Raw genomic sequence first — 23,706 nt, 5'->3', positions numbered from 1 at the left:
TTGTCTAATTTTTTTTTTGCGCCCATCGGGTGTCATTCAAAAGTCACCATTTGTTCTAAATGTTTTTGAGTGTTAACCACACCACAGTCAGCTGTGTGAGACATTATCAGTGTCTGCGTGCGTTCCCATTGGTCCTTTGTGGCTCTCAGCATGCCACACCTCTCTTACATTTATTTATTCGTTTCATTTTTAGCCACTGCATGAGGAAATGATCCTTTGTTCTTTTTCTTATTCCTCCCTCCCCCCCGTCCCCTCGTTTGTTTGTTTGTTTACCGTTTTTTATTTTTTGCTTTGTTTTGTTTATGACACAGCAAGTTGGGATTGATCAGGGTGACATCCCAGATCTCACTCAGGTCAGTGTACATTTCATCTCCACTTTGTGTTTTTCCTCTTCTTCTTCCTCCTCACTACACTGCTGCTGTGTCGTCCATCTCCCTTCCTCCTTATCTCTCTGTGTTCCAACTGTCCTCGTCTCCTCTCTTGTTGTCTGACGTGCTGTTTTTGTACCCATGCTCACTGTTATTTAGACGTTCTCTCTTGTCTAGTTTCAAATTTAGATGCCATGTTAATATCTACAAGACGTAATGTAGAATTGGATAGAGTTTATTAAGCACTGTTTCCTTTATTAAAAAGTTAGAACTGAAAAAGATTTCACATGTCATTCCAATTCCCCTAGAGACGTTTGTTCTTCTTTAGAACATACATTAAGCAATTTTAAATGAAATCCGAGAGCTCCCTCATTGTCCATAGAGAGTGTTGGTCTCAGCTAGCTCGTTTAAAGTCCATACAAAACATTCTCAAATCAGACCATAGGTGCTCAGTGGTTCAACTGTAATATTTTGAAGCTATGGGAATACTTGTGTGCACCTAAAGCAAAAATAATGACTATTCAGCATCTTCTTCTGCAGAGCAGTACGACTCAGAGGAGAAGAAAGTAGTTTTTTTATTTGCCGATTGATTATTCTGGATTTTGAATGAGCCTGAACGTTTCTGTCTATGGAGGATGAGGGAGCTCTCTGATTTCATCTAAAACATTTTCATTTGTGCTCTGTAGATGAATGGGGTTTGAAATGACATGAGGAAGAGCCATTAATAACATAATTTTACTCTTTAACTGATGGTCACGTTATTTGAGTGTGGAGCTGCATTAGGCAGAGTCCAGATTTGATGTCGCTGTTTGAATTTGTTGACATTTCAGAATGGAATAATAATGAGAGGCATGCTGTCCTGCAGTAACACAATGTTCATTGTTCTTTTCAGACAACTAGAGGATCTTACCTTGTAGGTGGTGGGTTATATGCACTGCTTGAATGTGATATAATCTGTTTTACTAGTGCTGGGGTGATGTATTCAGTACTGACAACATAATCAGGATTTGGTTGTCGATCATAAAATTGACCAAAATTTCACAACACGTCGACTTTTATTTGGCTATACAATTTATTAAAAGCTTGTGTCAATTTGCACTCACCACGGGTAGAAATATTTTAAATAAATGCAGAACTTGTTTATAGAACATGATGTTTTAGATCTTTAATATTGGAGAAAAAAATACATATGTAATGAGTACACGCCTCACAAATCTCTCATTTTAATATTTTCTATTGGATATTTGTGCATATTTATTAGTCATTTCTGAAGCCAAATCTGGAGTGAATCTAACAAAATAACTTATGATAATAGATTCATGACAATGATAGCTTATGAACGGTCCAAATTTTATATGTTAGGAAGAATGTTAAATAAAAATGTTTAAAAAGCACAAAATTCAATAAAGACAATTCATATTAATTTAATTCGCATTAATTTAAATGTATTATCCTTCTATTTTTAAAGATGTTCGGTGACTAAAATATTATTTTAAAGAGCCCCTATTTTGCATTATAAAAGGTCATATTTTGGTTTTAGGGGTCTCAAACAACATGATATGTGTTTTAGGGGTCTCAAACAACATGATATGTGTGCAAGGTCAAATAACACTTTCATTGTCTTAAATATGCATTTATTTTTACCTAATTCTAGATTCTTCGTTCAGTGATTCATTTGTTTCCAAACCTCTCCGTAGCGCGAAGCTAATCTGCGCTGATTGGACCAGTGACAAAGTCTGTTGTGATTGGTCGACTTGTGTTCATTGCGAGACAGAGAGAAATGCCCACCACGGCTACAGTATGAAGTAGCAGAAAGTATGCCAGAGCCCAATGCAGGAATGCACTTAAGCAATGCAGTTAAACACCAGCATATTACTCTACTCTTAACCCTAACCCCAAGTAGTACGGCCACACGCATTCAATATTAACCCACACAGTGGCAAAAGTTGAACTATTTTGGAAATTAACCGCACCCCATGTGGGAAAATTAACCGTGTGTAGAAAAGGCTGATGGTGGCCATAGCAAAGGCAATCAGCAGAGGATCGAGAGTTCAGAAACGCATTTAAATCGGTTAAGGAAGAAACATGCGTCTTATTTTCAACATGGTTTTAAATGCAATATGTGAATAGTCCCATAAAGATTTAACCTGAGACATACTGTACAAGAGTTCATCTATAATAGATGTGTGATTACAAGCAGCACGGAGCAATTACAACTTATAAAACACAATTAAACGCATATTTTGCAAACAACAAAAACGAGGCAATAATTTTAATTACACTTACATGTTATGATCCGGAAGAAGAAACTGGTCCATATGAACTGTAACAGTTACTGTCAAAGTCTGACAAAGTCCCATACCTTCCATCTCCATCTGTCAGTGATCGTCATCTTCGTGTCATGATCAGTCCTGTGATCCCCCCTCGCTCTGCTAGTGTCCAAAGAAAAACGTGTACACATTTTACCAGATCTGGAACTACATATTTGGTGATGTACCGTGTCGACGTCGATGCGTTCAAGCAAAAGATCCGAACCCAACTCGATTCATATATTCGACTAGGAATAACTATTTTGTTAAAGAATCAATTGTTTTAATCACTGTGCACTTTCAGATTTAAACCTCAGCTGGATGTTTTCATTCACTTAGTGCTGTGTTACACACTGAATGGAAGATTATTTTCAAAAACCCGTAATAGGGGCTCTTTAATAAATATATCTGTTTAATAAATCTGTTTTGTGCAAATGCACCAAAATATATTACCTGTATTCAATGAGAAATTTATAAAAATATTCAAATGGGGTGTATTATTTTGAGCGCTGTATTTATTTTACTTGTATGAATAGAAACTCAATTTTCAATATTTAATGTCTGAAAATAATACGTTATATTGACCTATTGTCATGCCCTAAATACTAATATTATGCTTTGAGAGACTGAATACACTTTATCAGTAGTTTATAAGATAAAATGCATAGAAACGTTTGACTCTAAACATGTACCTTTTAATAGCAAATAATGATAACTTAATTGTTCTCTTCATTTTTGTCCAGGTGCTGTATAGCTTTGTAAACAGTACAGAAATTCTCTAGCAAAATAAAGTGTAATGAGACTTAAGTTTATTTCTTTAAATATTATTTCTTTAGCAGAAAAGAAAATAGCCGCCTTACATTTTTACATGATTTACAGATGACATCAGCTTCAATTGCCATTCGGTATAATAATTGTTAACACACAACATCTTGTGTGACATTTTAAGAAAATAAATCTAAATGTTTGCCCCAAAACACAAATTAATACTAATTATAAACAGTGTTGGGGAAAGTTACTTTTGAAAGTAGTGCATTACAATATTGAGTTACTCCCCCAAAAAAGTAACTACTTGCATTACTTAGTTGATTTTTTTATAAGTAATGTGTTCCATTACTTGAATGTTTCTTTTTCTGACGTGGCTGAGGCTTGATCTTTTTCTTGCAGGATTTTTTCCTTTTTTTTTTTTTAATAAAGGAGCTCTGCAATAAACAATGCACCGTATAGCCTGGACCTTCATTTACCTTTAAAAAAAATCCAAAAATAAAAAAGTAGGATAATTTTATCTTCTGAGAACTTCCTGACCCTCAAGCTATAAGCCATATTTACAGATTAATAAAAGTGTAAAGTAATGTGTTTACTATTTCTGTACTTTTTTGTCTCATTAGTAAAGTAAAGTCACTGTCCATTAAGACGATGCTTTTTTCCCTTTCTTTGATCCGTTCAGAATAATGAGAAATCTTCCATCACAAAGATGTAAGGCTCTGCCATCTTGATTTTTGTCTGTTCCTGCATTCTCTCATTGAGTGTGGGATTCAACGTGACCTCTTTCATTTTAATTCAGCTTTTATTTTTTTATAAGAAAACTAATTAAACTAAAAATACCTCGCATTGCATTTTTTAAAAAAGTAACTCAAATATTATTACCTAAATGAATGCGTTACTCTACTAGTTTCTTAAAGTAATATTATTACGTAACTTGTGTTACTTGTAATGCGTCACACCCAACACTGATTATAAACAGTTATACTTTACCACCTTCGTTCCAACAACTTGTTTTAAATGATTTGTCAGCAAGCAGTTTTTGTAAGGAATGAAAATCATTTTAAACACAAAGTTTGTCTTAAGTGAATCCCGGTTTGCTTCCTTCAATAAGAAAACCATTTCAGCATAAATACACACTATTTACATCTAAGCTGTCAAATATAATCAACATTGAAATATCAAGTGCGTTTTTTTTTTAAACTATATCTCCCAGCCCTAGTTTGTTTCTTGACTGCATCAGCAGATTCATCCCTTTAAAACAAGCCAAACTGATTGAATGTGGCCCAAACTGCCATCCCGTTCTTCGTCACTCTGCAGGCATGGCTGTACATCGCTTTTTCTGCTGATCCGAGACCAGATGTGCAGTTGTCTCTGTATTGTTTGATCAGATCGTTAGCTCAGATCAGCATAAAAGCAGATTCCCTGCTGGGTTGCATGACGGCTTCATGCTTTGCAAAACCCCCTGGCCATCAAACTAGCAGAAGGTGGAGCTCTTCAGCACAGAACCAGAGCTATAGTTTTTTTTTTTTTTTTTCTCGACGCCCCGTTTCTCCTTTACATGGGAAAACTGCCCCAGCGGCCCTTGGGTTTGTAGGATTGTAATGAAGTATTCATGTAACCTCACTTTGTCCTTTGCGTAGCCGGCATGCACATCTATAATGTAGCCATTTAATCAAAAGCCTGTTCTCGCCATCTCTCCTCCGAGGAAATCAGATCAGACAGGAGAGAAGCAAATTAAAAGCGGTTACACTTTCATCTTTCTTTTTATCTCACTTCTGTGGAAGTTACACATTTTCCCTGCTTAGTGGCAATGTTCGTTTTTGACTTCTATTTGAATTGTAGACTGCTGCAAATGTGTTTTTTCTCTCCTTATTTGGCTTCTGTTTTCTGTGGGATGGATTAGACCCAAACTGCCCTCTCAGCGATGTGGAGAAAAAGCCAACCTAGATCAGATCCAGACATGTAGGCCAGCGCTGCCAGCTAGGCTCAGTTGAAGAGCTTACCTTACCCTTGGTCTATAACAGTAGTTCATACATGGTTTGTCTGTTCTGGAAACTTGGCACTGAGTGCATGTTTTTTTTTTTCACCAACAATGAGCTCTGTGCTAACATTTGCTCTAATTTAGCACAGTGCTAATATACACATCCTGTGTTTGCCGATCTGGGATCAGCATAATGCTTCCAGTGTAGTTGTTAAAATAATTCTTTTCTGAGGACACAAATCCTAGATCGTATAAAGGGCTCAGAGGAAGCTTTTTGCTAGATTTGTGAGTCAAAGCGCAAGCAATATCTCACAGAAATCTTTAAGGACTAGTTTCGAAAAGCCAATGTGAAGTTTTTAATGTCATGGTGCAATATTGGGATTGATACATCAGGTATTTATCACAGGACTGTCATTAGTTTGAGGTGTGCATGTCAATTCCTCTCTTTCAAATCCGTTCTCTTCCTCTCTCTTTTTTTTGTGTGTGTGCTTATCCTTTGCCTGTATGCCTCTTACTAAAAAGCCTAAATGCATGCTTCTTTTATTATTTGCTCAAACTTAGGTTGGACGATTGTGTGAGCAAGTGTGTACTCTCTCTAAACTGGTTCAGTGTGTTCTTGCAGAGTTCTTGACTTGTGTCTTTTTCCCTGCAGGCTCCCAGCAGTCTCCTGGAGGCTCTTGAACAGCACCTGGCGTCTCTGGAGGGAAAGAAAACCAAGGAGCTCTCCGCTGACAACAGGTACTGGATGAAACCAGACCGATCCGCACAGTCCATCATTACACTGTGAAAGACTATTTGGACATATGCACATATGAAGTAATTGATCATTTTGGGTCAATTCGTTAAACGTTTAAGCAACCACAGACTTGCACAGAAGCTATGTTTCTATCCAAAAATGCGAATGAAAATATTGCGCATTACTGGAATATCGCATAAAAGATGCGCGAATAAAGCAACGTTTCCATCCAACGAGTCAAAGAGAACAACATCGTCACTTTTTGATTAACTGGTGCCAAATATCAACAGTAAACACGGAATTTGGTGTGGTATGAGAAGCTGCATGAATCTTGTCTTATTATAATTAATAATTAAATAATAATTAAAAATTAAATAATACTAATACTGAAATGGTTAGGATGTTTTAGTATGACCAAATCAACATTTCAGATGTTCTACAATGTGCTCAGGCTGCTGGTTTGTCCATTCACACACATGGTCTCTTATAACAAAATCTAATTTATTTATTTTTTTAATGCGCATGCTGGAATTTGTTTAGTAAAAGTGTTTTCATCGTAGTTTATTCATATCGTTTCTTATTAAATAAAAAGTTTATCCTACTCAGTTATGCACATACGTTTGTTTATGCACGTTTTCAAAATGTTGACATTTCCATCAAGCTTTTTTTAATGCGCAAATCCAAAATGCGCAAAAATAGTTGGATGGAAGCATAGCTGCAGTCAAAAGTTCATAAAAACCTTGTAAAATAGATCCATGTAAAAATAGATCCATTGAAAATGAAACAAGCCTTCAAAACAAACCTGATGAATACCTTTCTTGGTGGATAGACTGAAAAGAATGCACTACCTTCACCTTTTATTGAACAAAAGCAATGATCATTGGATTTAATCCACGGCCCCAGAAAACATCTTAACATTGTGCATACTGGGTTGTTTTTTGCAGCATTTTGTTTCAGTCTTTATAAGAACTTTATACACTCACTTGTTAATGAAGTAATAGTCTAGTAGTAGCTTTTTCATTTGTATATATCACATTAGCTTTTCCACTACTTTATTAACCTAAAATGTTACAAGCTTTAAGAGAAAATTAAGTGAAGGTTGTAACTACTGTTGTGTTTTTATATTCACCAGCATTACTTTGCCCTTCTACTATATAATAAATATGCCCAATATACTAACGATTGACAGTGCTGGTGGTGCTAAGTCTTAATTTGGGTGGGATGAAACAAAAAAGAAACATTGAGTACGTTTACATGGACACCAATAATCAGATTTTAATATGATTAAGACAGTACTCTGATTAGGAGTCTACCATGTAAACAGCAATTTTTGATTAATTTAATTTGATTAAGGCCATAATTGAACTAACAGAAATTGAAATTAAGACATATGGAGTATGCTGATTTTAGTCACATTATTTAAGTGCAGCACAGACGTGTGAACACCTTAATCAAACTATTACTGTTATGGAGGATTTTCATCATGTTTTGAGACAGGATAGTCTATATACACACACACGGCTGTTTGAAACTATTCTCTGCACCTACTGAGTCCGTTAAGGACCATAGACACCTGCATCAATAAATACAGAGGTTTTTTTTCTCTTATATGGTGTGCGGTATCAAATTCCATTAAAAAAGAACTCTTACAGCAGTTCCTCGCATCCAATATCTTATTTGCCATGTAAATGTAGTCACTGGAATGATGTCCTAACATGTTTAATATATTAATGAGCTCATTACAAATCGCTTTAAAACTAAAGTCAAGTCAGAAGGAAAATGATCCATATAAACACCCTGTTGTAATAAATATGCCCAAACTGAATGAAGTTTTTAGAGGAGTGGTATAAATCTTTCTTTACATCTCAAAATTAATGTAAATGCATCCAAATGATTACTTGCACCCATGTCATAATTTGCCACAACTTTCTTTTCAAAAGCATCGTCTTTTGTACTAATGTCCAGATAGATTTGTCTATTTCTGAAGATATTTTATATGTGTTTCAAGGCGTTTATGAAGTCTGCTACTGATTCCAGTCTAAGAGAAGTGTGTGAAGTGTATTACGGAGTGCTAATAATAGACTAACAATGACCAAACTGATTATATGGCAAAAAGTATTATAACTGAAGCATGTTACTTGGTGGTAAACCTGGTGGGCACCAAAACTGACTCATTTTCTGTGAAATAAAGCAGCTTGTATTATGCAAATGACATCTCATTCATCTCATGTAAGTATATAATTAAGTGCGAGCTATTATGTGGCTTTGAAGATTATGGACAAAAATAAGTAGTCACATGTTAGTTGCTGCATATGCAGAGCCTCATTTTACAGCTCAAGCAAGCTGTTGAAGCACTTGATAAATCTACTACAAATCATTAGCAAGAGATTTATATTTAGCAGCATGCTGACTTTTTTTATCTTAACAATGTTAAATTTATCAGGTCTTGAAATAAAGAACCAATGGGGAAATCTCATTTCAGTGTGTGTTTGTTTGTCCACAGAGCCAACACTCTGTCCAATGCAGTGTCGTCCCTGTCCAACACAGGCATGTCCTTCTCCTTCTCATCCAGCAGAATGGATGAAAAGGAGAAACAACAGGCCCTGGAAGAGGAACAAGCCCGTCTGCAAGCACTCAAGGTGGGCCACGATCTTTTATTGTCTGATCAAATACGTTCTTGTTTGAATTAATGATATTCTGATTTTGTTAGCTATGGCTAGTCAAATGGTTTGAGGAAACTGATTGTAGCAAACCAACTTTATTAAACCTTAATTTGAGTTTAGCCAACGTAAACTATTTAACATAATCAGTTTCCTCGAAGCATTTGAGTAGCTATACAGTTGTTTGGACTTAATTCGTTTTATTAACTGAACTCGTACAGACTTGATAACTGAACTTAAAATAGTAACTAATAAGTCAGTGTAGATACATTTACATTACTCAAACCATTTTGTTTCAAGACTTAAATGGTTTGCTTGAATTTGGTTCCTCAAACAGTCTGAGTTAACTTGTCGGTAGGGCCAGACAGACTCTGCGGACATTTTTAGCTTTTTCTGCACAGAATTTTGTAAACAATTTGTGGATTTATGTGTAATGATTTTGGGAGTATTATAACTAAAAACTTAATATATTAAATAAAAAGTAATACATTTTTTTTACTTTTATTTAATGTTTACTATGCAAATCCAATTAGATCCACTTATTTGGTAAACAAAGCAAGTCTACCATATAATAAAACAACTAAAAGACAGAAAATATGACTTTATAAACTGTATTGTAAGTAAATCAAATGAACATTGCCATATTAGTCAATAATGTTACTGAAATTAATTTATAAACTGAATAAATAGAAATTTACACACATTTACACAAGTAAACAAATAGACTCAATGATGGCCTAAAGAGCTGCGAAAATCTCTGGATTTATATGCATGCAGATTACATGTGGGCCTGCTTATTGGGTATTACAGTGTGTGGTATTATTTTACATTGCATTACATTAAAGAAGCCTAATCTACCCATCAACGCTTCCTTTATTTGACCAAAAATCCATTAAAACCACAATATTCAGAAAATAAATGTTTTCTAATTTAATGTAGTTTCAAATGTAAAATATTCTTCTTTTTTTAAAGCTGAATGTTACTCAGATGCAGATGTGTTCAGTCTTCATTATCACGTTTTCCTTTTATTTATATTATATATATATATATATATATATATATATATATATATATATATATATATATATATATATATATATATATATATATATATATATATATATATATATAGTTGAAGTCAGAATTATTAGCCCCCCTATTTATTTTTTTTCCCTCCAATTTCTGTTTAACGGAGAGAATATTGTTTTCAACACATTTTTAAACATAATAGTTTTAATAACTCCTTTCCAATAACTGATTTATTTTATCTTTGGCATGATGACCGTAAATAATATTTGACTAGATATTTTTCAAGACACTTCTATACAGCTTAAAGTGACATTTAAAAGCTTGACTAGGTCAACTAGGCAGAAATGGTAACTAGGCAAGTTATTGTATAATGGTGGTTTGTTCTGTATACTATCGAAAAAATATATAGCTTAAAGGGGCTAATAATTTTGACTTTTAAAATGTTTTTTTTTAAATGAAAGCTGCTTTTATTTTAGCTGAAATAAAACAAATAAGACTTTCTCCCGAAGAAAAAATATTATGAGACGTACTCTGAAAATTTCCTTACTCTGTTAAACATAATTTGGGAAATAAGAAAAATTATTAAACAAAAAATCAAAGAGGGGCTTATAATTCTGACTTCAACTATATATATATATATATATATATATATATATATATATATATATATATATATATATATATATATATATATATATTTATTTATTTATTTATTTATTTATTTATTTATTTATTACTAATGGTCCTTATGGTTATTAATGTGAAAATAATTTTTTTGCCCTGCATAGTTTTGTGAAATTTTACTTTTTATTTTTCTTTTAATTAATTTTTCTTTCTATCATTTATAAGTGTCTTTTTATTCATGAATAATTTACTGTGAACAAAAGTACATTTGGATTGTACTTCATCACTGTTTCCACAAAATCAGGAAGGAGCCCAAGTGTTTTTAACACTGAAAATAACGTTTCCTGAGCAGCAGATCAAAATATTAAAATAATTTCTGAAGGATTGTGGGAAACTGATTATTGGAGTAATGATGCTGAAATTCTATTTTATTGCAGATCAAAATAAAATGTAAACAACATTTAAATAAGGAATCACATACGTGTATATGTGGATTATGGACAAAAATAAGTAGTCACATGTTAGTTGCTGCATATGCAGATTTTCATTTTACAGCACAAGCAAGCTGTTGAAGCACTTGATAAATCTACAACACATCATTAGCGAGAGATTTATATTTAGCAGCATGCTGACTTTTTTTTTTTTTTTTTAGTCTTAACAGTGTTAAATTTATCAGGTCTTGAATAAAGAACAAATAAGGAAATCTCACTTCAGTGTGTGTTTGTTTTTCCACAGAGCCAGCACTCTGATAGGGATGACAATGCAGTGTCATCCCTAACATGTAAACAACATTTAAATTAGAGATCACTTATTTTATTGAATTTTTGACCAATTAAATGCAGCCTTGGTTATCAGAATAAGCTTTAAAAAATCTCACCTATTCCAAACTTTTTGACCAATATTACAAAGTATAAATGTATATATTTGGAGCTGGCACATCCTATTTCTTCCGAGAGAATTTATTTGCAACAAAGTTTGGTAGTATTGGAGCTGCTGTTGTGGGAACATTGTGTTCTAAACATACAAGACTGAATGTGTATTTACACAAAACGCCCTTGTACTTTCAGTGATTCGCCTTCAGCAGTAATGGTCAGCGGGGTTAATCAAACTGCTTTGTCCCCATCAGGGGGGTACTGTCATACCTTATAGACACCCCCCCCGCTACACACACATACATAGAAACCGAATAACACGGACATCAGTGGTGTGCAATGTGTCCTCAAATACACCACGGCTCTGCATCTGAATAGTTTAAACATTCAGAGCAATTTCAAAATGTTTACACAGAACGTGTTCGATTAAGTCTGTTTGAAATTGAGCTGGTGTTTCTTTGTGATTATCACATTTTCAACACTCTTAATGGAGCATGCAGTTTTTTGGCAGTTGATTCCTCTTTCTGGGGTTTTTTTTTTCCTTGTATTTTCTCATTGTTGCAAAAGACATGCTGAAAGACATAAATTGTGCAATGTCGAAATCTGCTTCCTTGAGAAACCAAAATCTGCTGAAGTGATGCACGTTTAAAAAAAAATGCAAGTATTGTAAGGCTGCGCAGTTTGGCAGGTAATTGATGATGAGGATGATGATATCACTGCAGTTATTATATTATTATTATTATTTTACTGTAATAGGTTTTTAATCTGCTTATTCCTTTAGAAACCAAAATCAACTGTAGGGGTGCAGTTTTTGTTTAATAAAGGCTGTAGTTTTAGTTAAATAAAGAAACTGCTTTTGTGATTTTAAAAAATAAGTTTGAAAAAAAAAATTATTTTACACAGTTTGGTTAGAAATTGATGATGGTAATAAGGATGATGATGAAATCGCTGCAGTTATTTTATTATCTATTATAATTAGGGCTGGGCGGTATGGCAAAAAAGCAATCTCGATAATTATTTTCCGTATTGAACTATGAAGATATATATTTCAATACAAGTTGTTAATGCTTGAAGTTTTAAAGGAGTACATCAACAATGACTAAACCAACAAAAATTAGAGGGTTCATTTATATGGCATAACATATTTTCAGCAGATACATTTTTGGTAACAGAAAATTTGGTACATATCTAATATTATCACTCTTTTAGATTCCCATTGTTGCACATTTCTGCTGTGTGATTGGCCCCTAATCAATATAGAGTAAAAAGTTCTAGAGCTTATCATTGTTATTGACATAAATTTTATCGCAATTCAATATAATTGGGGTTTATTAGCCCAGCCCTAATTATAATTATTATTATTTTACTGAAATAGGTTTTTAATCTGTTTCTTCCTTTAGAAACCAAAAATTGCTGTAGGGATGCATGCTTTTGTTAAATTAAGAAACTGGTATTGTGATTTTTTTTTTTTTTTTTTTATTTTTTTTTTAATTAATTATTAATTTATTTTTTTTACTTTTTAAGATTTAAAAAAAATAAACTAAATAAATTGTAGGGCTGACAAGAAATGTATGATGATATCATAGCTGTAGTATTTTTATCTTTTCATTTTTTTAGGGAAAGCATTAGGTATTTAGTTAAATTATGATCCAAATGTTTATTATTGTATTTATTATTAATTTGCAGATAGTTTACAAATGAACTTATATTTTGATTGGAAAAGAGCCCTTGATAGTTAGTCTTTCGACGTTTTGGTTTGTAAGCATATACATTTAGAAAAATAGCTGGTAGGGATGCTCCAATCAGGATCTTTGCAGCCGATACCAAGAATCGATTCCTTGTCATGGTGATCGGCCGATACGGAGTACCGATTCTGATACTTCAAGCTTTATAAGTATGATACTTAAGTGGAGATCTCTCCTTACCTAAGAGAAGAAATGAAGGATGTTCCATGTAATCCCTTATACATGTCTCCTATAACCGTTTTGTGTAGAAATGTCATGGTCAGAAGCAGCTTTACAGAAAATAATAGATAAAGTCAAAAACACAGCACTTTAAGTTTTTTTGCATGTTAAAAGGCCTAAATACCTGCAAGGCCATTCCAATATTTTGCCCGTCTGTGACCATAGCTCTTATGCTCCAGACAGCCTCACAGCAGCTCAATGGCTTGATGAGAGAGACAGGGATATGCACTGGAGATATCTTTACTGTGCTATTTATCAAGCTTAGAACATCACCGTGCCTCTCGCAATCTGTTCTCTTGCTAATTCACTCTCATCTCCATGATTTCCAGGATATTTTATCTAATTCAAAACACCTGCGATTGGTTCATGAGATTGGCGAGTACCGATCAAGTCATAAAATGTGATAATTGGCTGATACTAAACTCCAGCCAATCGATCGGAGCATCCCTAATAACTGGTGTTTGTTGTGCTTTCAAATGTCAAAATCGACCTTAAGAACACACAAAAAATAAAAATAAATTAATTAATTACTTAAAAAAAAAAAAAAAAAAAAATTATATATATATATACACAAAAGAGTTAATTCGAGCCATAGCAAGCCTCTGAAAAGACTGGATCATCAGCTGCTTGCGTGCCAAAACAGTGCTTTGTGTCACACTAAATCATGCAGTGCTTATACTTGTATAATTAAATCATAGCCTTTACTGCCTGAAACATTCACCAAGCCATATAGCAGCTCCAGTATTAAATAATCATGCAGCCAGGGTTTTTCCTGGGTCAAAATTGGTCTTCAATGGTGGCTGACTGGCTTTGTCATATATTACACAGTAAAGAAAACTGATCATTATTTTTTAGTAGAGGCTTCAATAGAGGTTTCAATGTGGTCATGTCATTGGCCCATGAACATTTCCTGCTTGTTAACTGTAACAAGAGGCAATTCAATCATAACTTGATAAAACGGCTATCATAACATGGTTAATCAATATGTGGCTCTTTTTGGATTCTTGGGAAGCTATAGAAATTACAAAATGTACAACAGGAAATGCGTTGGGGCATTGTTTTTGTTTACATTCCTCATATCTAGGGCCAGACTGAATCTGCGGATGTTTTTTGTTTTTTCTGGTGTGAATTTTGGTAAAAATCTGTGGATTTCTGCGGAATTATTTTGGGAGCATCATAACTAAAACCTAATATGTGAAATAAAAATATATTTTTAACTTGTATTTAATATTTCAAATGCAAATCCAATTAGATTTACTTCATTTGGTAAACAAATCAAGTCTATCATAAAATATATATATATATACTAAAAGACAGAAAATATTACTGTACAAACTGCATTGTACATAAATCAGATGAACATTTTCATATTAGTCAATAATATTACTGTAATTAATTAATTAAACTGAATAAATATAAATTTACACACATTTACTCAAGTATATAAACAGAATTAATGATGGGCTAGAAATCTGCGGAATTCTGCGCGTGCAGATTCCGTGTGGGCCTACTCATATCCATTAAAAAGCAGCATTAAAAAAATGTAGCTTTAAAACTGTGTAATGGTGTTTCTTTTACTGTATACAGTATAATAAAATTAACAGCTAGCTAGCAAACAGCTTGTTTTGCGCTTTGATCTAGTTTCATATCCAGTCTAACTGTAAACTCAGTGATTTTTATTAGTAATTTATTACACGTTGTCATAGGCCTATAAATACTGTGGGTTATTAACATAGACTGTCAGGGTATTAAGTATTAAATTTTACTACTCTTGCTAAATGGGGTAAGAACACTAGTGTTCTCATCTTTGTTCTTCTAATAGTAATGATTTGTTATACACCGATTCAGAGACTGACCGGCAGACTGCATCTAGTGGCCAGATATCAGATCCGACATGGTTCTAGGTTTGGCTGGTCAAATGTCAAGCAATTTTGCTCAAGTCACTTGCTTGGCTTGAAAAGTGCATGATTTATCGACATTTTTTTTTTCTGCTCGTATAGTTGGTTCAGTGTGTAGAAGTTTCTGCTGCCCTGAAGATCATCTCTCACTGTCTTTCTACTACAGACACACACACTCTGCAGGTCTGAGCTGTAGCTGACTGGCACTTGAGCTGCCTGAGTGGCTGTAATCTGTCTGATTTCACAGAGCTCAGCTGAAGGAAATGCTCTGTTTTGTCCTGCTCTCCAATGACTATTGGAGAGGAGGAAGCAGCTGAACAACCCAGTCTTTACATGCTTCACATTCTCTAAATGTTTTTTTTCTTCTTTTCTGTTGTTGTGTGTTTGGGTAGAACCAGCGTCTAAAGGAGATCGGCATGCAGACTCCCTCCGCCTCGCCCAGCACACAATCTATGGGCAGTGCCAACAACCACAGCGCAGACGTGGACCTTTTCACCAACACCACAAGCCCACCATCAATCAACAGGTCATTAACACACTGTACACGGCTGCAGTACATGTTATAACAAACAGCATTACAAAACACCTTCTTATTACTACACTATATAATGCACAGGGTTAATACATGTTTGGAGGTTTAGGGTTAATCAGTGGTGTAATGAATTACAAAAAAACTCAAGTTACTGTTTAGTTTTTTTCGGGAATTGTGCTTTACCAAGTTGTTTTTAAAAAAGTGTGCTTTTACTTTAGTGCAGAATTGGTAGATTTAAGGCACTATTTCCTTTAACTTTATTTTTTTTTTGTTTTTTGTTTGTTTGTTTTGATTGCCTGAGTGGATTAATCCATTTCTTGATTCTCGGTTAATCAAATTGTGCCTATAAAAAGCAACTCCAGACTAGGGCTGTGTGATTTGGGGAGAATATTTAATTGTTTTTTAAATTTTTTTATTAATTAATAATTTTTTTTGATAGATATTGCGATTTCGATTTGATTAGCGAGTTAATTTTGTATTCAAGCTTCTGCTCGGAAGTCTGTATTATAGCTTCTTACTGTTAAAATGCTTAAAATGTTAAAGTGTTTGTTAAAAAAAAGGAACTGAAAAGATATTAACTTAAACTTTATTCAAATTTGTTTTTTAACATTCAGAAATTAAACACTCGTTTTTCCCTAGAGCAAACAGTAAACACAAATAAATTGACACATACCTGCATTGCGAACCGTGAATGCACGTGAAATACACATAAAGTTTTAAAACATTAAACTTACATTTTTTGTGACTTTGAAACTAGAATATTCCCATATTAAAGATACCCTGTTTTTCTTTGATATTAATTCGTATGAATTCCTATTTATGCTTCTGAAACGGCAGACACCATAATCCCACTTGTCCGCGTTTTCCTGTTTGTGTTTTTTGTTTTTTATTGTGGGTCTTCCGCAGAGTTTGGTTGTGCAATTCTGATTAGGCAGAATGAAAGTTTGTGCCCTCAATTGGCTAGTAAGACTGTCACACACAGACGCCATGCATGCTTTAAATAATACATATTTTATATCGCAGCCTCTTGCGATTTAGCTAATCGCAATTGCGATTTGATTTCGATTAATCGCACAGCCCTACACCAGACAGACTAACCTCAAGATGTGGATGATTTGTAAATGTAAGCATGTAGACTGTACAAGCATGAAAAAAGTTATTCAAGAAAATACAAAAATTGCAACAACTGAGAGATTGCACTAGATTTTAGACTGCACTGCGTCTTTTTAGTGAGTAATGGTGCTTTTACTTATGAGTATGATTTTTCAATACTCTTATTGAACTATTTCAAACTGTGAGGTTTATAGATTTTGAAGTAATGATGACAGACAAGAAATAGAAAAATTTTAGATTTGGTATACTTTTAGATCCCTTATCTAACAGCAACGTTGTAACATTTATCATGTGAAATGTTTGTGTCAGGTTTGTTTTCTTTGACATGAAACTCTTCTCAGACATTGCTTTGTAACTTGAAGGTTGTATGCTTATAAAGAAATTGCCCTCTTTAATATTATCATTTTTTAGATTTACAAGTGTAATTATTCTTTCACATTTTATTGAAGTGTCCTCTTCCTACGAAGGGCCCTGGATTTTTATTCATTCTAAACTATAGTTTAATATACAATATACCTGTATCCTGCACTTGCTGCTATTGCACTGCTGGTTAGACCTAAACTGCATTTCGTTGCCTTGTACATGTACATGTGTAATGACAATAAAGTTGAATCTAATCTAATCTAATCTTAACCCCAAAAAGAAACCCATAGCATGATACCTATTCAGATAAATAATAAACACAAACAATATGATGCAAAATTATCTTCCCATATTTAAAACAATAAAGCATACAAATGTACACAAACAAAAGAAAACAAAAGCTTTTTTTTTTTTTTTTTTTTCCACAACTCAAGTAAACATCAAAAGTCTACATTGCATTTAGCAAAATTAAAAAATATAGTCCACATAAAACCAACAGATAAATAAATAAACCGTGTTGCAGGCCTGTCTCGGTGCTTGTGCCCCTTTGCCCAAAAAAACAACAGTTCACTTTTACTGAAGCCCAGGGAATACTTCAGAACCGGAGCTACAGTATGTGAGGGGATTAGAGAGTTGACAGGGGTTGTCACCTCCACTGCTGCCAGAGGAGCCACTGAGATGTCCTGGTTTCTCAGTCCGCTATCTGAGACATCCGGGATCATTGACTATGCACAATTGCGGTTCACAAGCACGCGGATCTCCGCCTAATGCTGTATTTAGGAAGCACAGTGCAAAAAACAGTCTTGTGATGCTCAAGGAGGAAATTGCTATCCACACAGGAACATAGATGTTATAAGCTCTCTTCAGTTCTTTATTCAACAACTAACGTTAGCTGAGAAAATTATCTCTCTTACGCCACAGTTCAAGCTGACATCCACACCACGATGCTCTTCCGCTCCCTTCATATTAATTTTCGGTCACCTAACAACCATTCAGTCACAAGACAACAGGCAAGTCTTTTAAATTTAAATATAGGTACATAAATTTAGAAACAAAACATCCATCAGTCAATAAACACATAATGAAAGAAATAAATATATTATAACAAAAATTAATTGACATCTTGGCTTCATTATTTTTGTTGAATTTAGCATAAAAAAATATGTCTAGTATGTTTAGTATGCGAGTTTGTTAGTGTTTAAAGTGGACAGGCAATCAAAATCTGATCTCTAGACCCAGTGTTGCATCTTTAATGGTTTTTGGAAGCATTTCCTTTTTTTCCCTTTGGACTCTGAGCTGCTTAGTGGTTTAATCCAAATGTGCCATTGGTGAGAATGAAAACGCCTTGTACCATCTTTAAGAACTGGGCCAACTTCAAAAGACCAAACCACAGCTGTGCAGTTAACTCACTGCTGTCTCTTAATGTAGTCTACATAAGAACATTGGACTCTTTTTAGGGGAAAATATATCAGCCTCTGCTTGAGATTCTTTTCCTAAGCCAACCAAAGCCTTCACTGAACACAAAGAATGAAAAATAGCTTGTGTGTGTGAGTGAAGTGAATACTAGTTGACGTCTACAGAAAAAAGACACAACCATCAATACCTGCTGTTTCAATTCTCTCCCCCATCTCGAGTGATGATGAAGCCACTCAGCCTCAAAATCTAGAAACCACTGAAAATCGCGGTCTAGTTATTTTCGACTAGCTCACTACTAGACATTGTACACTAGAGCTGTGAAATAGAGCTTTTTTTGTGGTGCATTGTATATGTTACTCATGTTCTTAACTCAGTTTTTCTTTTACAGCATGCCAAACCTCACCAGTGACTTGTTTGACCTCCAGCCTGCCTTCGTTCCTGCTGTGCAGAGCACTCCTATCTCCACTGCCAGCAGTGCCTGGGGAGGTGCGACCCACTCCACCCACACACACACACAGACACACACACCCACTCTATTGCTTTACCACTTTAGACCGCTGACCTTTAATTGAGTCCCAGAAAAATCATTAGAACAGATCAATCCTTTGTTAACTTGCAGTAAATGTTGGTTTAATTATTAGTTTGCTTGCTAGTTCATTCCTACATCGGCAGTTTCAAATACTCTAGGTGTTTTTTATAAGCCCTGTCTCAAATGCTGCCATTAAGCCCTTGGGGTGTTTTAAGTGCACACTTAAACTCACATATTTGATATTTGCGTTGCCAAAATACCTATTATTAAAGGTGCATCATGACCATAAACAGAAGTTATAGAAAATGACAAAAGAAACACAATATGATTTGGAGACTTTGCAAACACACTTTGAGAAGTGCACTATTTAGGACAAGGCTGTAGGCAGCAGTTTAGAGCATCATGATTCTCTAGAGTGCTGTTTGGATGAGTAGGTCGCAAGTTTTGCAACCCAGCCAGTGTGTCATTTCATTTGTGCTTTCCATCCCCATCCATCCCATTGTTTTGGATTAGAACAATGTTTTCTAGATATTCTGATGCATGACCGATTTAGGTGGTGTTCCGCTGTGGGATTATCGCTGTGCTTGGTGTCAAAGGTTCATTTTCAGCAGTTCAGCACATCTGCCTGGGCAGTGTGAATTGAGGACACAAGGTGCAGAGAGTAGACACACTGCCAGACTCTTAACTATGCCAGGATTTGTAGGTCACAGCATGCACTTGGAGCGTGCGCTTTGCAGCTAGTGGGCAGGTGTGCTGAGGGCTAGCCAGACATACAGCGAGACTCAGGTCTCCAGAGACCCACATATACTACTAACAGTGCAAAGACACCCCAATGCAGACAGATGGAGCAATGAGGTGCTTAAAAAAAAAGAGTACGGCTGCTGAGTAATGAGGAGAGGGGAGAGAAAGAGCCACAGGCACAGATTTAAGCTGGATATTGTTATTTACAATAGAAATCCTACCATAATAGGAATTCATAATAATTTCATCTGTGTGAAGCGTTTCAGCTGAAATTTATGCATAATGACTTTGTCAGACACACAAGCCATTTAATGACATTCTCGGTGGGATGAAAACTGTTATCAGAAACTTTAAAGGCACAATATGTAATGTCTTACAATTACAATCTTTAAAAAAAAGATCTTTTTTATTAGACTGCACAGAGGAGCATTTTAACAGAACCCGAAATGTGTTTATTACGATAAATGACCATGATGGGAAAAAAAGGCGTCTTGCATAATAAAAGCTTTGCTACCTTCGTGCTGCATCCCACTCATGTCACATTAGCAATTCAGTGTTCTCATTCTACTCTGCTTTATACTACTATGTTAATAAGTTTTGAATACTTTAGATGAACATAATTTCTGCAGGAATCCCATAGCATGTAATTAAGAGAACAACTCCCATGATTCCACACTCAGTCATGATGTCAAACTACTTTTATTTTGTTGTGAATATGCATCCTCTAGTGGTGAAAATTACATACTGTGCCTTTATTGTTTAGTGTTTCATGTAAATAGTTCTGATTTAACTGGCCAATTTTTTTGAGACACTTCACAATGATTTAAATAGGGCCATGAATTGCATTTTTTAAAATTCCATTTAAAGAATAGATGAATATTAAAGTCTTCTCCGAGGTCCACTTATAATAATTTAGCATGATTTATTGCATTAAAAATAATTTATAGCAGGGGTGTCCAAATTCGGTCCTATAGAGCCGGTGTCTTGCAGATTTTGGCTCCAACTTGCTTCAACATAACTGCAAGGATGTTTCTAAAAAACCTAGTAAGAGCTTAATTAGATAGCCCAGTTATGTCTGATTGGGGTTGGAACTAAATTTTGCAGGAGATCGGCCCTCCAGGACGGAGTTTGGACACAGCTGATTTAGAGTGTTAGGGTGCTTTCACACCTGCCTTATTTAGTTTGGTTGAATCACACTAGAGTCCCTCTTGGTGCAGTTCGTTTGGGCAGGTGTGAATGTATCAATCGTACTCAAGTGCGCACCAAAAGCGGTCTAGGTACGCTTTCAAACGAACTCTGGAGCAGTTCATTTGTGGTGAGAACGTGATCCGAACTAAAACAGACCCAACCGCAAAAAGTACTGAGCTTTTTTGGACTAATCCAGCTGCCGTAGTCCGATGCGCTGTGCATTATGGAATGTGGAGGAAAATATTTGTTGACAACGATTTACCTACAAGTTTAAACAGAGAGAGAGAGAGAGAGAGAGAGAGAGAGAGAGAGAGAGAGAGAGAGAGAGAGGGAAAAACATTACCTGATGGACCATTGGTAATATTTCCGAAAGATGACGGTGTCGCAGTTTAGCTAAATTAATTAATTCACGCCTCCTCCTGAAGTGACTTGAGATGAGCCTTTGCCGTTTTCAGTGCATTAAATCATTGTTTTCCAGCTGCAGTTGCGCTTCATTCTTGAAATGTATAGTTTGTCTAAAGTGATGTAGAAACTATATAGTATACTATGACCAGGGATACAATCAGCCAGCGCAGTCAACCCTCCATAGTAAAAAGCGACGTTTTGTGTTTGCCGGTTTGTTTACTTGTGGGAGTTCCATTAACATTTTCCTGCACGTTAATTCTGACCAATCGAATCAATAACAATAACATCCGGCCAATGAGTGATGTGGGTTTTGTCACATGACTGCATTTTGGTTCTTTTCAACTGGTTCGTACCAAAGCAATCAGTGTGGTATGAAAATGTCCCAAAGACGGCAGAAAAATGCTACAATGTATCATTTGTTGCCCTTGGTCAGACCAAATGAACCGAACCACAGATGTGAAAGCACCCTTATATTAAAAATAATTTAGAATTTATAGGCCTCTTTCTCAGTTTTAAGAACACAGTTTTAATAGGTGTGCTGCACTGAAGATGAATACTTGGTTGTTTTAAGCATTAAAATTGATGGATGCTAGTTTAAAAAGAGTATATGGGTCATTTTGTTAAAAAAAATATAAAAATTCCTGGGAAATAAAATGAAATGGATAAATACAAATGTATGTAATTAGAAGTCCTGTGATTGCATCTAATATTGTCTTTTTGGCTGCTTAGTTTTGGGCTATAATAATTTATTATAAAACATCTTACATATTTTATAGCTCAAAATATTGTTTATTTGAGCTCTATATTATGTAAGATGATTTATAATTAAATGATTTTTGTCAAAAGATCAAGTCAAATTTCAATTCTAAATCCATGACCCCTCATACGTGCCATTTTGCTGTTAAGTAACCTGGTGATGGAGAAAAAACCTGCTGTTGCTAAAACTAGCATGTTTAAATAGTGTATTAATCTAGTGATTTAATAAGTAACTATGGTTTTATTTTAATGAATTGTGCAGCACTAGAATCAGATTTAGAAATGACTGATGTGCAGTAAAAGAGCTCATGAAGTGTCAAGTTGTTTCATTTTTTGTGGTTGAAAGTAATCTGTAACACTTCAGTTTAGATCACAATTCATGATGTTAACTACTGGCTTATTACCTTCCTATTATTGAGATCTTAACAGTTCATTAGTAGTTATAAAGTATGATCTTATTCTACATATTCTGGATCCTGCTCAAAACCTAAACCCAACTTCTACCTTACTAACTATTAATAAACAGCTAATTAGTAGTTTATAAAGCTAGCAGTGTTAGTTGTTGGTTTGTTTAAAGTGTGAATTGTGACCTTAAATAAAGTGTTACTAATGTTGTTAAATAGAAAATTCAAAAGAAGCATTTATTGAAACACTTCACACTCTCTAATACTGTCACATGCTTATTGTAATGCACTCCAAACAATATTCAACACTACAGTATCAAACACTACAGTATCAAAATATAAATTTTTCCCAAAGCCATAAAGAATTTACTGAACCCCAAATACAAACACATGCTGGCTATACTGTGCGTCTAATGAGATTTAGAATTTCATTTTAAAAAACTGTTTTGAGTTTGTGCATCACTGTTTTATAGTTTTTCCTATTTATTCCTGTGTGTGTATATGTGTGTGTGTGTGTGAGAGCAGGTGTAGGTGTAGAGAGCAGCACTCTTCATTCCATGACTTCCATGCCCACCATGAATGTAGATTTTGATGCTGTATTTGGGACTAAAGCTTCCAATACTGACGTGAAGCCTTCAGCTGGTAAACTGTCTCCCGAGTGTGTTATTAATAACTGCGCTTATTAATCTCTAAAGATCTGACCCTTGCTGCAGTGCTTAATATCTGCAAAACTAAGTAACCTTCACCTGAAAGTAAAACTCTTCTGCTGGTTTTTGCTGTATGGCGAGTTTGTGGAGCTTTGCTGAACGCTGAAACAAACTATGCAGCACCTGCCCGAGAGATTGGAAATGATCTTTGGGCAGTCGCTAATGCTTTTTTCTTTTTTCTTACTCGTTCACTTCACTGCTCAGTGGATTTGGAGGGTCTGTTATCATCCCTTCATCCATCCTCTCTGTCTGTCTGTGTGTGTGTGTGCGCGCGTGTGTGTGAGAGGAGGCATGGTGCTGACTAGCATTTTTCTCCATCTGTTAATCGCTTGTCGTTACACTCCTT

The 23,706-nt window shown here is 34.9% G+C and overlaps 1 protein-coding gene across 8 annotated transcripts in view; it reads left to right on the top strand.

Annotated features, from left to right (window-relative positions):
* Positions 1 to 23,706, top strand: part of si:ch211-200p22.4 (phosphatidylinositol-binding clathrin assembly protein) — a 101,473-nt gene that overhangs the window by 50,834 nt on the left and 26,933 nt on the right. Inside the window, exons 8-14 of one of the 8 annotated variants that reach the window (XM_056461277.1) lie at positions 312 to 353; positions 1,261 to 1,281; positions 6,076 to 6,161; positions 8,663 to 8,798; positions 15,605 to 15,732; positions 19,019 to 19,116; positions 23,179 to 23,295. In XM_056461277.1, coding sequence (XP_056317252.1) covers positions 312 to 353; positions 1,261 to 1,281; positions 6,076 to 6,161; positions 8,663 to 8,798; positions 15,605 to 15,732; positions 19,019 to 19,116; positions 23,179 to 23,295 — 628 coding nt within the window. Of the gene's footprint in view, positions 1 to 311; positions 354 to 1,260; positions 1,282 to 6,075; positions 6,162 to 8,662; positions 8,799 to 15,598; positions 15,733 to 19,018; positions 19,117 to 23,178; positions 23,296 to 23,706 lie in introns of all 8 variants that reach the window. The other 7 variants (XM_056461276.1, XM_056461275.1, XM_056461280.1 and 4 more) reach the window with 7 other exon arrangements.

This window comes from Danio aesculapii, chromosome 7 (genome assembly GCF_903798145.1).
Source record: "Danio aesculapii chromosome 7, fDanAes4.1, whole genome shotgun sequence".
NCBI lineage: Eukaryota > Metazoa > Chordata > Actinopteri > Cypriniformes > Danionidae > Danio > Danio aesculapii.
The sequence above is the reverse complement of the archived record's forward strand: the minus strand, read 5'-3'. Positions and strand labels throughout refer to the sequence as shown.